The sequence below is a fragment of the Amblyraja radiata genome, unplaced genomic scaffold, assembly GCF_010909765.2.
Source record: "Amblyraja radiata isolate CabotCenter1 unplaced genomic scaffold, sAmbRad1.1.pri scaffold_1015_ctg1, whole genome shotgun sequence".
NCBI lineage: Eukaryota > Metazoa > Chordata > Chondrichthyes > Rajiformes > Rajidae > Amblyraja > Amblyraja radiata.
This window is the reverse complement of record NW_022630197.1, coordinates 1-15000: the sequence shown is the minus strand read 5'-3', so window position 1 is coordinate 15000 and position 15000 is coordinate 1. Positions and strand designations below refer to the sequence as shown.

Genomic DNA, 15000 nt, shown 5'->3' with positions numbered 1-15000 from the left:
GGTGACGTTTCGGGTCAAGACCTTTCCTTCTTCAGACAAAGGGTCTCGACCCGAAACGTCACCTATTTCCTTCGCTCCATAGATGCTGCCTCACCCGCTGAGTTTCTCCAGCATTTTTGTCTACCTCAGGCTATCTTTGATCGGACTTTGCTGGCTTTACCTTGCACTAAACATTATTCCCTTATCATGTATCTATACACTGTAAACGGCTCGATTGTAATCATGTGTTGTCTTTCCGCTGACTGGTTAGCGCGCAACAAAAGCTTTTCACTGTACCTCGGTACACGTGACAATAAACTAAACTAAACTGTACTGGAACCCTTCTTCAAACTGGAAGACATGTTCTTTCATTGTGGTCACTGAGGGTGTACATCCTGCACTGAGTCTTGGTCCATCTAACAGGGGCAGGCTTCACGTGGTCCCCTGGGTTAGTGGAGGCCATTCTTCAGGAAGGAAGGAGGGATGGCAACCTCGGGCAGTTGGTGGCCATTGATCCGGTAGAGCAGTCCATCTACAGGTAGATCCTCCGCAGATCATGGGGGGATGTGATAGCATTACACTGCGGGCACAGCTTCTTCGAACCCTAGAAGGGGTGGAGCACAGAATTAAAGATGGAAACATAGTAACAAGTTCAAGTTCAAGTCACACTAATTGTCACATGTACCAAAAAGAAAGGGGGGGGGGGGGGGTCTCGACACAAAACATCAGCCATTCCTCCTCTCATAGAAAATAGGTGCAGGAGTAGGCCATTCGGCCCTTCGAGCCTGCACCGCCATTCAATATGATCATGGCTGATCATCCAACTCAGTATCCCATACCTGCCTTCTCTCCATACCCCCTGATCCCTTTTGCCACAAGGGCCACATCTAACTCCCTCTTAAATATAGCCAATGAACTGGCCTCAACTACCTTTAGTGGCAGAGAATTCCACTGATTCACCACTCTCTGTGTGAAAAGTGTTTTTCTCATCTCGGTCCTAAAAGATTTCCCCCTTATCCTTAAACTGTGACCCCTTGTTCTGGACTTCCCCAACATCGGGAACAATCTTCCTGCATCTAGCCTGTCCAACCCCTTAAGGATTTTGTGAGTTTCTATAAGATCCCCCCTCAATCTTCTAAATTCTAGCGAGTACAAACCGAGTCTATCCAGTCTTTCTTCATATGAAAGTCCTGCCATCCCGGGAATCAGTCTGGTGAACCTTCTCTGCACTCCCTCTATGGCAAGAATGTCTTTCCTCAGATTAGGAGACCAAAACTGTACGCAATACTCCAGATGTGGTACAAGCATATTGTATGCTTGCCTTCATCGGTCAGGACACAGTGTATAAGGGTCCGGAAGTCATGCTGCAGCTCTATAGGACTCTGGTTAGGCCACATTTGGAGGATGGTTTGGGAACAGCTCCATCCAAGTCTCGCGAGAAATCGCAGAGGGTTATACTCAGCCCAGACCAAGTATGGACCTATCACTCGCCAGGCTTTGTCCTGCCCCCACCTCTCTTCCAGCTTTCCCCTCCTCCCCCCCCCACCCCCCCAAACCCCTCATCTCCGACAGTCAGTCTGAAGAAAGGTCCCGACCAACACGCCACCTATCCACGTTCCCCAGAGATGCTGCCCGACCCTCTGAGTCACCGCGACACTTAGTGTCTTTTCATCAATAATCACGTCAGATGTTGACTTCCAGGATAGCTCGAGTGAAAGATGTACGGGGGAGGAGGTTGTGAAAGATACTCAATGGGTGAAGATACTTTGTGTTCAACGTTGGACGTGGGCGTGCGTTGAACTTACCAGGGTGCGGAGCCAACATTCCTCACAGTGAATGTGCCAACACTGGATGGATGCCAATGGTACCGAGTATGATGCCTGGACACAGAGAGAGAGAGAGAGAGATGTACACAGAGTCATACAGCGCGGAGACAGGCCCTTCGGCCCAACATGCCCAGCTACACTTGTCCCACCTGCCCACGTTTGGTCCATATCCCTCCAAACCTGTCCTATCCTGGATTGCCTGGAAAGACTGGATAGACTCGCTTGTACTCGCTAGAATTCAGAAGATTGAGGGGGGATCTTATAGAAACGTACACAATTCTTAAGGGGTTGGACAGGCTAGATGCAGGAAGATTATTCCCGATGTTGGGGAAGTCCAGAACTAGGGGTCACAGTTTAAGGATAAGAGGGAAGTCTTTTAGGACCGAGATGAGAAAATCATTTTTCACACAGAGAGTGGTGAATCTGTGGAATTCTCTGCCACAGAAGGTAGTTGAGGCCACAGTTCATCGGCTATATTTAAGAGGGAGTTAGATGTGACCCTTGTGGCTAAAGGGATCAGGGGGAGAAGGCAGGGATGGGATACTGAGTTGGATGATCAGCCATGATCATATTCGGGTTGAACGGCCGAATGGCCTACTCCTGCACCTATTTCCTATGTTTCTATGTTTCTATGTTTCTATGTTTCTATGTTTCTATGTTTCTATGTTACACTAGTCCCACGTGCCCACGTTTGGTCCATATCCCTCCAAACCTGTCCTATCCATGTACCTGTCTAACTGTTTCTTAAACGTTGGGCTGGTCGGTGCTTGCACCAGCGTGCACTCTTGGCAGAAGCAACAGCTCTGGGCGTGCCTCAGCCTCAGCCTCAGGCAGAGTGGTAATTGTAACAGAGCCTGCCACCGCAATGGGAGGTGATGTCACCCTGCTGCTAACGTGCTGACACGGTGAACTCCTCGAAACTGCCTCCGTCCGACCTCCCAGCAAAACAGAAACTGCCAGCTTTGGAACTCTAGCCGGGCCTGCTGCAGCTTGCCGTTCCCCAAAGTCGGAGCCCGGAAGGCTTTTAAATCAGCGAATTGTTACCAAATAACGCGGGTGGGCAGAACAGGTTTAATTAATGTTTAGGCAATCAACTTTCCCTCTAATCCCCTCTGGTCCTGTGGAACTATAGTTAAATGATTTTGAGCTCGGTTAGACTTTAGGCGTTAGAGATACAGCGCGGAAACAGCCCCTTCTGCCCACCGAGCCCACATCGTCCAGTGATCCCCGCACACTGACACTGTCTTACACTCTAGGGACCATTGACAATTTTACCAAAGCCAATTAACCTACAAACCCGCACGTCTTTGGAGTGTGGGAGGAAACCGGAGCTCCTGGAGAAAACCCACGCGGTCACAGGGAGAACGTACAAACTCAGTCCAGCCAGCACCCAGTCAGGATCGAACCTGGGATCTCTGGAGCCGTAAGGCAGCAACTCTACCGCTGTACCACCGTGACACCCTTTAAGTTTAGAGATACAGGATAGAAACAGGCCCTTCGGCCCGCCGAGTCCACACCTCCCAGTGATCCCCTGTGCACTCGCACTATCCCAGGGACAACACTAGGGACAATTTCCAATTTTTACCGAGGCCACTAAACTAAACTAAACTAAACTTCACAAAACTAAATATGCCAATTTCCTTGTAGTAGGAATGAACTGCAGATGCTGGTTTGGAGGAACAGCAACTCATGTTTCGCTTGGGCAGCTTTCAACCCAGTGGTATGACTCTTGATTTCTCTAACTTCAAGTAACCCCTGCATCCCCTCTCTCTCTCTGACCCTCCCCAACCCAAGTAATTGGACTAGTTTCAGTCATCTTGTTGAGTTTCATTGTCTGTAACACATTTTCACCCAGCCCTCGGTGAGAACAATGGCCTGTTGCCTTTCTCAGCGTTACTTTTTTGCATATCTTTCATTCACGTTCTATATCTCTCTATATCACCGTCTATACCTCTCCCCAGACTCTCAGTCTGAAGATGGGTCTCGACCACAAAGGTCACCTATTCCTTCTCTCCAGGGATGCAGCCTGACCCGCTGAGTTAATCCAGCTTTTTGTGTCACCCCGTTCCAAATTCCAAGGCTGAGTGAAGGGAGAAATATCACTGATGGTCTACACCTTCAGGGGAGGAGAGAGTGAATCAGGACAGGATTTCGCCATGTTGTCAAAACATCATTTTTTCACCTCCGCAACATTGCCAAACTCAGACCCTCTCTCACACCCCCCGCTGCTGAAAGACTCATCCATGCCTTCATCTCCTCCCGACTGGACTACTGTAACTTTCTTCTCTTTGGCATTAATTCCAGCAACATCAACCGACTTCAACTGGTCCAGAATGCAGCCGCCCAACTCATTACCCACACCAAATCCTGGCACCACATCACCCCAGTCCTCAAAGAACTTCACTGGCTTCCCATTTCCCACCGGATCATCTACAAAATCCTGGTCCTCACCTACAAAGCCCTCAACCACTTGGCCCCCCCCCTTATCTCACTGACCTCCTCTCCCCCTACCAACCCTCACGGTCCCTCAGATCCATTTCAGCCGGTCTCCTTTCCATTCTGAAATCCAACTTCTGCACTTTTGGAGACAGAGCCTTCTCCAGGGCAGCTCCCAGGCTCTGGAACTCCCTCCCACAATTGATCCGAACTTCTGAGTCCCTCACCCTCTTCCAGTCCCGCCTCAAGCCCCATCTCTTCACCTCCGCATACCCTTAGTCCCATGTCCCCCTCCGCTTTGCATCTCTGTCTTACTGTTCTATTTTGTTTTGTTCTTGACTCACCATGTAAAGCGACTTTGAGTCCTTGAAAAGCGCTATACAAATAAAATGTATTATTATTATTATTATTAGGAGTATCCATCCAAGGACCCAAGCAGTCGTTCCAGGTGTGGCAGAGGTTCACCTGCACCTCCTCCAACCTCATCTATTGCATCCGCTGCTCTAGGTGTCAGCTGATCCACATCGGTGAGACCAAGCGTAGGCTTGGCGATCGTTTCGCCCAACACCTCCGCTCGGTCCGCAATAACCAACCTGATCTCCCGGTGGCTCAGCACTTCAACTCCCCCTCCCATTCCGAATCTGACCTTTCTGTCCTGGGCCTCCTCCATGGCCAGAATGAGGACCACCGTAAATTGGAGGAGCAGCTCCTCATATTCCACTTGGGCAGTCTGCACCCCAGCGGTATGAACATTGACTTCTCTAATTTCAGGTAGTCCTTACTTTCTCCTCCCCTTCTCAGCTCTCCCTCAGCATACTGGCTCCTCCTCTTCCTTTCTTCTACCTGCCCCCACCCCCTCCCCTCCCCCCCCATTCTCACATCAGTCTGAAGAAGGGTCCCGCATCAGAGCATTTTAACTCCTCACAATGTGGACAAAAGTGCTGGAGAAACTCAGCGGGTGCAGCAGCATCTATGGAGCGAAGGAAATAGGCAACGTTTCGTCCCGAAACGTTGCCTATTTCCTTCGCTCCACAGACGCTGCTGCACCCGTTGAGTTTCTCCAGCATTTTTGTCTACCTTCGATTTTCCAGCATCTGCAGTTCCTTCTTAAACAGGAGTATTTGACACTGGTGGTTTGGCTTCTTGAATGAATGAATGAAGAATTTATCGTCACATCTAACAAGTCACAGTGAAATCCTTTATTTTGCATCTGAACCATCCTACCATCAACTAGAGAGCAATCCTAAACTACTATCCACCTCTTTGGAAACTCTCGGGCTATCTTTGATCGGACTTTCCTTGCTTTATCTTGCACTAAACATTATTCATGTTATTCCCTTTATCCTGTATTTGTACACTGCGGACGGCTCAATTATTATCATGTATCGTCTTTCCGCTGACTGGTTAGCGCGCAACAAAAGTGTTTCACTGCAGCTCGGTACACGTGACAATAAACTAACTACGATGACTGTGGATGGATTTAGTTAGGTTACAACTGGTGTCAGGTGCTGACATTTGAATTGAATTGAATTGAATTGAATGCATGTGACAAATCGCAGTGAAATTATTTGCTTGCTCACCAAAGGTATGCAAATAGTCAGCACCTAAAGGGCACTGACAGTTACAAAGTACCCCGTGCTGGGCCCCCCTTTGTTCCCCCCCACCACCCCTCACGGCGGCCCCCCTACTCCGAGTTCCCCTTTGTTCTCCCCCATGCCCCTTCCAACAGTCCCCCCCTCCCCCCCACCCCACCCCCTCCCCCCGGCCATGTCCTCCTTTGTTCTTACCATACACACATGGCACCTGTAGTTCTCCCTCCTCAACAATCTGTGTGTCAGCTCACTGATTCTCGCCTTTAAGAATTCCGATGTGACCCCTTCATCCTCATCCGAGCTTGCTGTCCTGCTGAGAGTGGGTTTGCAGAAGTCAGAGCTACACGGCATGGAAACAGGCCCTTCATCCCATCTTATCCATGCTGGCCAAGATTTTTGTTTGTGCAGGAAGGAACTGCAGATGATAGTTTAAACCAAAGATAGACACAAAATGCTGGAGTAACTCAGCTGGACATCTCCGTAGAGAAGGAATGGGTCGAGACTCTTCCCCAGACTAGATTATTATTTGATTTCCCCCCCCCAAAAAAAACGGAATAAAAAATATGTACACCACAAAAACTGTCCAAAACCTCTTCTGCCATTGGCGTAACTCTGCTCCTGTAACTTATTTTGTTTAGGTAGACCCATTTTCCCATTTTCCTTACCTTTGCTCCTGCCTTGTTGGGAGCATTTCCGCTGAGTTACTCCAGCTCTTTTTATCTATCTTCGGTGTTAACCAGCATCTGCAGTTCCTCCCTGCACCTGGGCCATCAGTTTATGGGTTAGAGTTCCCACACCATTATTGTTTGTTTGTTTATCTATGTGTACGTGTGTGCGCTTGTGTGTATATATATATATATATATATGTGTGTGTGTGATTTAGTATAGAGATACAGTGCGGAAACAGGCCCTTCAGCCCACTGGGTCCCCGCTGACCAGCGATCCCCGCAAATTAACACTATCCTACACCCACTAGGGACAATTTTTAGGGACATTTACCAAGCCAATTAACCTACATACCTGTACGTCTTTGGAGTGTAGGAGGAATCCTGAAGATCTCGGAGAAAACTCACGCTGGTCTATATATGTGTGTATTTGTGAGTATGTGCATATAGACACACACTGAACTTTTTTATTTCTCGTTTATGATATTGTTTACAGTGTACTATGTCCACATCTCCTGTTGTGCTGCTGTGAGTAAGAGTATCTTGTTCTATCTGGGACACATGACAATAAATAAAACACTCTTGACTCTATCGACTCATCACCACCTCAGTGGCTGGGTCTTCAGGCAGCTACAGAGGGACTTGCCTTAGTGTTGGGCTGTCCTTATCCTGGGCCTCCATCAGTGTGTGTGCTTGGCCTTCCACACGCCCCGCTGCTGGGCATCTGCACAGTTGTTTAGGTCAAGGGCACAGCTGGAGCACAGCTGGAGCACACCTCCCTTAGAAGGTCACGGGAGAAAGGGCAGTGGGCTGAAGTATTTGCCCAGCCCCTCTTCGTGTGTACCCTCCACTCTCCCCACACCCCCTCCCCCCCTCCCCACGCTCCCCTTCCCCTCCCTCCCCTCTCCACTCCCCCTCCCCTCCCTTCCCCACCCTCCCCTCTCCTCCACCATCCCCCTCCCCTCTCCCCACACCCCTCCCCCCTCCCCTCCCCACGCTCCCCTTCCCCTCCCTCCCCTCTCCACTCCCCCTCCCCTCCCTTCCCCACCCTCCCCTCTCCCCCACCATCCCCCTCCCCTCTTCCCCACCCCTACCCCCTCCCCTCTCCACTCCCCCTCCCTTCCCTTCCACACCCTCCCCAACCCCTTCCCTCCCCACCCTCCTTACCCCTCCCCTCCCCACTCTCCCCTACCCCCTCCCCTTTCCACTCCCCCTCCCCTCCCCATCCCCCTCCCGAACCCCTTCCCCCCCACCCCTCCCCTCCACTCCACACACCCTCCCTATCTCCACCCTCTCCCCTCCCCCCTCCCCTCTCCCCTCTCTACACTCACGTTCTGCTGTCTTTCTGCAGACTGGATAACACAAAACAAAAGCTTTTCTCCGCACCTCGGTATGCGTGGCAATAACCTAAACTAACCCCCTCCCCTCTCCCCACACCATTCTCACCTCTCTCCATAACCTCCCCACTCCCCACACCCTCCCTTCCCCCTCTCTCTACACCCTCACCTCATCCTCCCCCCAAACCCCGTACAGACAGCACCCGTGGTCAGGATTGAACCTGGGTCCCTGGCGCTGTGAGGCAGCACCTCTACCGCTGCGCCACTGTGCCGTCCTGGGGGGGGGGGAGGGGGGGGAAGAAATGGAACAAAGGATACTTCAGTTTGGACGAGAGTGGCAGCTCATCGCCATCGGTGTCCACATCACCCTCACTGTCCCGGCTCGTCAGGCCTGGCGCCAGATGGGAACTGGACCCTGTGACAAAGAACGAAGGCAGGAGCTGGTCACTGCAACACTGGCACTTCCCCGCCCTGGTCCACCACCCCGACACAAAGTGGGGTCAGTGTTGCCTAATGGCTGTGAGTGGCCCTCCAGTGGGGGTCCCTCTACGCAGGGATTCTCCCCCTCTACATCGGGGAGCTGGGGTGGAGGGTATTGCACCGAGGTGTTCCCTGCAACCTGTTTCTCTCGCGGTTCACAGACTCACCAGCTGCCTGCCACTGTTGCGGGCTGGACGAGTCTATGTACCACGTGTATATGGAGTGCGTGAGGCTGCAGCCCATTCCAATACCTAAAGGGGCTGCTCCGTGCCTTCCAGCTGCACTTCTCACCCACCATCCTCATCTTTGGACACCCTGTGCGTAGGGGAGAGGGTCGGGCTGAAGATGTCGTGGTTGGGTTGCTGCTCCTGGGCCTGGCCAAGCTGGCCATCCACGAGTCACAGCCCCAGGCGGAAGACGGCTCTGCCCCGAGCCAGCTGCCTGCCCCTTTTCCGGGATTACTTCCACCCCCGGGTGGTGTTAGAGAGGGACTACGCCCTGTCCACGGGGCAACCTGGGACTGCTGGGCACCGCGGTGGGTGGAATGCATCCTTGACTAGGATTGTAACATAGTTGTTTAACAGTGTACATTTAGGAATATTTGTTTAGATAATTGAGAGTATTGTGTGCAGTTTTGGTCCCCTAATTTGAGGAAGGACACTCTTGCTATTGAGGGAGTGCAGCGTAGGTTTACAAGGTTAATTCCCGGGATGGTGGGACTGTCATATGCTGAGAGAATGGAGCGGCTGGGCTTGTATACTCTGTAGTTTAGAAGGATGAGAGGATATCTTATTGAAACATATAAGATTATTAAGGGCTTGGACACACTAGAGGCAGGAAACATGTTCCCAAGTCCAGAACCAGGGGCCACAGTTTAAGAAAAAGGGGTAAGCCATTTAGAACGGAGACGAGGAAACATTTCTTCTCACAGAGAGTTGTGAGTGTGGAATTCTCTGCCTCAGAGGGCGGTGGAGGCCGGTTCTCTGGATACTTTCAAGAGGGAGCTAGATAGGGCTCTTAAAGATAGCGGAGTCAGGGGATATGGGGAGAAGGCAGGAACGGGGTACTGATTGGGGATGATCAGCCATGATCACATTGAATGGTGGTGCTGGCTCGAAGGACCGAATGGCCTACTCCTGCACCTATTGTCTATTGTCTATTATATTATGGGGGTGCGTTTGTTGTGTATTGTATATATTATTGTAATAATTTACTCTACCGCTGCGCCACCGTGCCCCCTGTTTTTTAATTTTTTATATTATCAAAAAATGTATTCAATAATTAAAAATAATATTTACAATATAATAAAACAAAACAGAACCCACCACCATAATACAAGACAAACAAATATACTAACTACACCACTGTACAACTATGTTACAATCCTAGGCACACAAAAAAGCTGGGGAAACTCAGCGGGTGCAGCAGCATCTATGGAGCGAAGGAAATAGGCAACGTTTCGGGCCGAAACCCTTCTTCAGACTGATGTAACTATGTTACAATCTTTATTGATACATTCAACCCTCTGCGGTGCTTGTGGACAGCGCATAGTCCTTCTCTAGGACCACCCGGGCGTGGGTGTAACACCGGAAGAGGGGCAGGCAGCCGGCTCGGGCGGAGCGCTCTCCCGCATGGCGCTGTGACTCGCGGATGGCCAACTTGGCCAGGCCCAGGACCATCCCAATCCGTGCCACCCTGTAGCCAGCATGAACCAGCAGAGCCCTCTGCTGCCCCCTACCTCTCAGCCCCGGGAAGGCCTGCACGTTGCTCCTCTCCACGCTCGGCCAGGAGTTCTCCGCATGCTGGTTCCCAGGGTAGCCGTCTTCCTCCGCATCCGGGAATCTGGGATCCTTGGGAAAGGGGCCGGCGACCTGTACAACAGAAGGGAGTGAGTGGCAAAAATCTTCGGACTCGCTCGTACGTCCTCTCCCAACCATATACATGGATAAGTGAGCCTGCCTGCTTAGTTGTGATCATGCATAGTCTTTCCGCTGACTGGATAGCACGCAACAAAAATGCTTTTCACTGTACCCCGGTACACATGACGAGAATAAACTCAATTTAACTGCAGCAAACCCCTGGCCACAATGGACCATGGGCACGGAGGGGGCTGGTTCCGTTACTGTGGATTATCCCCTATAACCGAGTGGGGGGGGGGGGTAATGTTACAAAATGTTGAGGTGTTAAAGATCAAGCTTGCAATTGATCCCATCAGATAAAGCATAACTCAACATGGATTTAAATTAACTTAAATTAAATTAAGGCAAGGCAAGGCAAGGCAAGGCAAGGCAACTTTATTTATATAGCACATTTCATACACGAGGCAGACTCAAAATTAAATTAAATGAATAAATTAAATTAAATTAAATTAAATTAATAAATTAAATTAATAAATTAAATTAAATTAAACTTAACAACTAAACTAAATTAAACTGAACAAGACTAACTAAACAACTAACACAACATTATTAAACTAAACTAAATGGTTCTGCATTAATATGAACCCCTCCCCTCCTCTGCCCTCCCTTTCTTCAAGAGGCCCCGGGGTTAAAGTTGGGCCTTTATGTTTCCCGGCCAGGTCTACAAGGAGTTATTTGGCCACCGTTCCCTCTCTAGCCGGTCAGTCACACGTACCTGCTCCTCATCTGAAGGTCTGGGCCGCTTGCACCTCTTTGCTCGGGCTGTGGGATGGACAGAACACAACATGAGATGGTGTCAGTGAGACGAGGCAGCACAGGGGGTCAGGACATGATCCCGACCCTTGGACTCTTCCCACCCCTCTCCCCAATGTCCCTCTGCTACTGTATTTATATATCGACGATGGAGATTTTGGTGTATGGGTGCTTACATGTCCAATGGGTGAGTATCTCGTTATAACGGGCCATAGTGTTGTCTGTTATTGCTGATTGTCCGCTATAACAGAGTGAGGTATTATCATTGTGTAAGTGGGGTCAAGGGAAGAGCGTACACATCACGGCCCTGTTTCCACCAATCCTTCCACTACCATGCACAAGAAGCACAAGACAGACACCATTGTATGCTCTGGCTGGACAACATCTAATCTTGTGTGTGAACTCGATAAGAAGTAGATTGTGTAAGTAGCTTAAACAAACAACTACAGTTGCTGTTTAATACACAAAGTGCTGGAATCACTCAGCGGGTCAGGCAGCATCTCTGGAGACATGGACAGGTGACGTTTTGGATCGAGACCCTTCTTCAGACTCTCGGTCTGGGACTGGGCCTGGAATCAGGGTGTGTTGATGGCCCCGGACTGCGGTTGGCCGGGGGGAGAGGTGAGGATCGGCGGTCGATGGTAATGGCCGGCGGTGGTGGTAGCGGCAGTCGCTGCCTGGATTCAGATTCTGAATTCTACAGAGATGCTGCCTGACCCGCTGAGTAACTCCAGCATTTCGTCTACATCCTCAGCATTTCTTCTAACATTGTTGCCGTGTTAAAGACTCACCATTTCGCCGACTCTCTCTGTTAATTCTTACTTGCTGAAAGGTCTGTGGACACATAGACATAGGGATAGTTGTGGTTACATAGGAATAAATGTGAGGTTATCCATTTTGGTGACAAAAACAGGAAAGCAGACTATTATCTAAATGGTGGCCGACTAGGAAAAGGGGAGATGCAGCGAGACCTGGGTGTCATGGTACACCAGTCATTGAAAGTGGGCATGCAGGTGCAGCAGGCAGTGAAGAAAGCGAATGGTATGTTAGCTTTCATAGCAAAAGGATTTGAGTATAGGAGCAGGGAGGTTGTACTGCAGTTGTACAGGGTCTTGGTGAGACCACACCTTGAGTATTGCGTACAGTTTTGGTCTCCAAATCTGAGGAAGGACATTATTGCCATAGAGGGAGTGCAGAGAAGGTTCACCAGACTGATTCCTGGGATGTCAGGACTGTCTTATGAAGAAAGACTGGATAGACTTGGTTTATACTCTCTAGAATTTAGGAGATTGAGAGGGGATCTTATAGAAACTTACAAAATTCTTAAGGGGTTGGACAGGCTAGATGCAGGAAGATTGCTCCCGATGTTGGGGAAGTCCAGGACAAGGGGTCACAGCTTAAGGATAAGGGGGAAATCCTTTAAAACCGAGATGAGAAGAACTTTTTTCACACAGAGAGTGGTGAATCTCTGGAACTCCCTGCCACAGAGGGTAGTCGAGGCCAGTTCATTGGCTATATTTAAGAGGGAGTTAGATGTGGCCCTTGTGGCTAAGGGGATCAGAGGGTATGGAGAGAAGGCAGGTACGGGATACTGAGTTGGATGATCAGCCATGATCATATTGAATGGCGGTGCAGGCTCGAAGGGCCGAATGGCCTACTCCTGCACCTAATTTCTATGTTTCTATGTTTCTATGTTTACTGTTCCTTGGAAGATGCAGGAGTCACTTCTGTACCCAACAAGTGGCACAGCGGGAGAGTTGCCGCATTACAGCGCCAGAGACCCGGGTTCGATTATAACTGCGGGTGCTGTCTGTACAGAGTTTGCAGGTTCTCCTCGTGTCCACGTGGGCTTTCTCCGGGTGCTCCGGTCCCCCTCCCCCTGTATCCCAAAGTCCTAAATGCGGGTAGTTTATTGGGCCTCTGTAAATGTGTGTTGGGGAGCGGTGGAATCACGACAGGGTTGATGAGAACGCAGGGATTGGGATTAATATAAGATGGGTGTAAATGGTCGGTTGGTGTGGACTCGATGGGCTGAAGGGCCTCTTATTGTCTCTGTATCTCTCCGTGAGGCTACGGAGGCAGAGAGTAGCCTTGAGAGTGACACGGTAGAGTTGCTGCCTTACCGCGCCAGAGGCCCGGGTTCGATCCTGTCTACGGGTGCTGTCTTTACGGAGTTTGCATGTTCTCCCCAGTTTCCTTCGGACATCTTCAGTTTCCTCCCACACTCCAAAGACGTACGTACAGGTTTGTAGGTTAGTTGGCTGCGGTGAAATTGTCCCTAGTGTGTGTAGGATAGTGTTAATGTGCGGGGATCGCTGGTCGGCGCGGACTCGGTGGGCCGAAGGGCCTTATCTCTGAACTAAACTAAACTAAACCAACCCATTGGCCTAACAGTGGAGAGGGATAATGATTTTGCACGTTAAACCTCGGAAAGAGCGCTCTTGAGAGCGTGGTAAACATTCGAGGGCGTCACTCATCGTAAGGCCCAGTACTCACCTGCTGCCTTTCCAAATGGTGCCCGCCATCGATCGACAGAGGGGACCCGCGGGGAGAGTCTACCTCTTCCTTGACCGGCGGTGACTGTGGGGAGACAAGATGAGTTAGTGCGGCCACATCCCAAAGATCGGCAACTCTCTCCGACCCTCACACTCCATGGTGCTTGGCCCTCCCAAGTGGCCCAACTAACTAGTCTAGCCTGAATAAGGGTCTCGACCTGAAACGTCACCCATTCCTTCCTTTACACAGAGGGCGGTGGGGGCCTGGAACGCACTGCCAGATGTGGTGGTGGTGGAGGCAGATACGATAGTGGCATTTAAGAGGCTTTTAGACAGGTACATTGAAACGCAGGGAGAGGGGAGGATATGGATCACATTCAGGCAGAGGAGATTAGTTTAATTATGAAATCCGGCTGTGGACAGCTTCAGGATTGGGAGAGCAAGAACGCGATGAAATAGGAAGGAATTTCGAAGAGAGTCACAAAATATTGGAGTAACAGCGGGTCAGGCAGCATCTCTGGAGAGGGGGAATAGGTGACCTTTCAGGTCGAGACCCTTCTTCAGACGGAAAGTAAGGCTGAAGAAAGGGTTCGGCAAGAAAAGTCACCCGTTCCTTCTCTCCAGAGATGCTGCCTGTCCCGCTGAGTTACTCCAGCACTTTGTGTCTATCTTCGGTGTAAACTAGCATCTGCAGTTCCTTCCTACACATTAGATATTTCTACCATTGGCACTTCAAGAGAGACAAGAGTGTTCAAATGTCATATGTACCAACAACGGGACATTTAAATTCTTACTTGCAGCGGCATAACAAGCCTGTAAGCACAATACTGTACAGACAATAATATATTATAAATCAATAAATCTATAACCACAATACTAATGCAAAAAAAAAAAAACCCAGGTCCTTAGGTCAACCAAGGGCAGCCAATCATTCAGTTTAAAGATCGAGCAAGGAAACAGGTCCTTCGGCCCATCGATTCCATGCCAACCATTCACACCAGTTTTGATATATTTTACTGTCACATGTACTTGGTACAGTGAGATTCTTAGCTTTGCATTCAATACACAAGTATGCAAAGAGTGGCCATCTAAAGGGCGCGGACAAAGTTAGAAAAGTATTCAACACAGTCCCGATGCTCCTCTTCCATTCTCATCCACTCCCTACGCACCAGAGGCAATTTACAGAGAGCCAATTAATCTTCAAACCCGCATGTCTGTGGGACGTTTGCGGAAACCGGAACACCCGGAGGAAACCACAGCGAGAACGTGCAAAATCCACACCCACACAGACAGCAGCCGAGGTCAGGATCGAACCCGGGGCTCTGGCACCATGAGGCAGAGGCTCTAGCATGCTGCCTTTATCTATAGACTGAGCGATGCCCGATCTCTAGAAGTGAGGAGAGACAGAGAGACAGAGATCGAGAGACAGAGACAGAGACGGAGAGACAGAGAGACAGAGAGACAGAGAGACAGAGAGACAGAGAGACAGAGAGACAGAGAGACAGAGAGACAGAGAGA

At 50.1% G+C, this 15000-nt stretch overlaps 1 protein-coding gene across 1 annotated transcript; it reads right to left on the bottom strand.

The window, feature by feature from the left end:
- Nucleotides 1-227: 227 nt before the first annotated feature.
- LOC116969683 (E3 ubiquitin-protein ligase RNF220-like) lies at nt 228-13567 on the bottom strand (the record flags this gene model as incomplete). The annotated part of the gene is made up of 9 exons (XM_033016474.1): nt 228-583; nt 1785-1859; nt 6029-6143; nt 7145-7222; nt 8154-8250; nt 10054-10186; nt 10950-10996; nt 11779-11821; nt 13484-13567. Coding segments are annotated over 9 exons (744 nt in total), but the record flags the coding sequence as incomplete, so codon positions are not given.
- Nucleotides 13568-15000: the final 1433 nt, after the last annotated feature.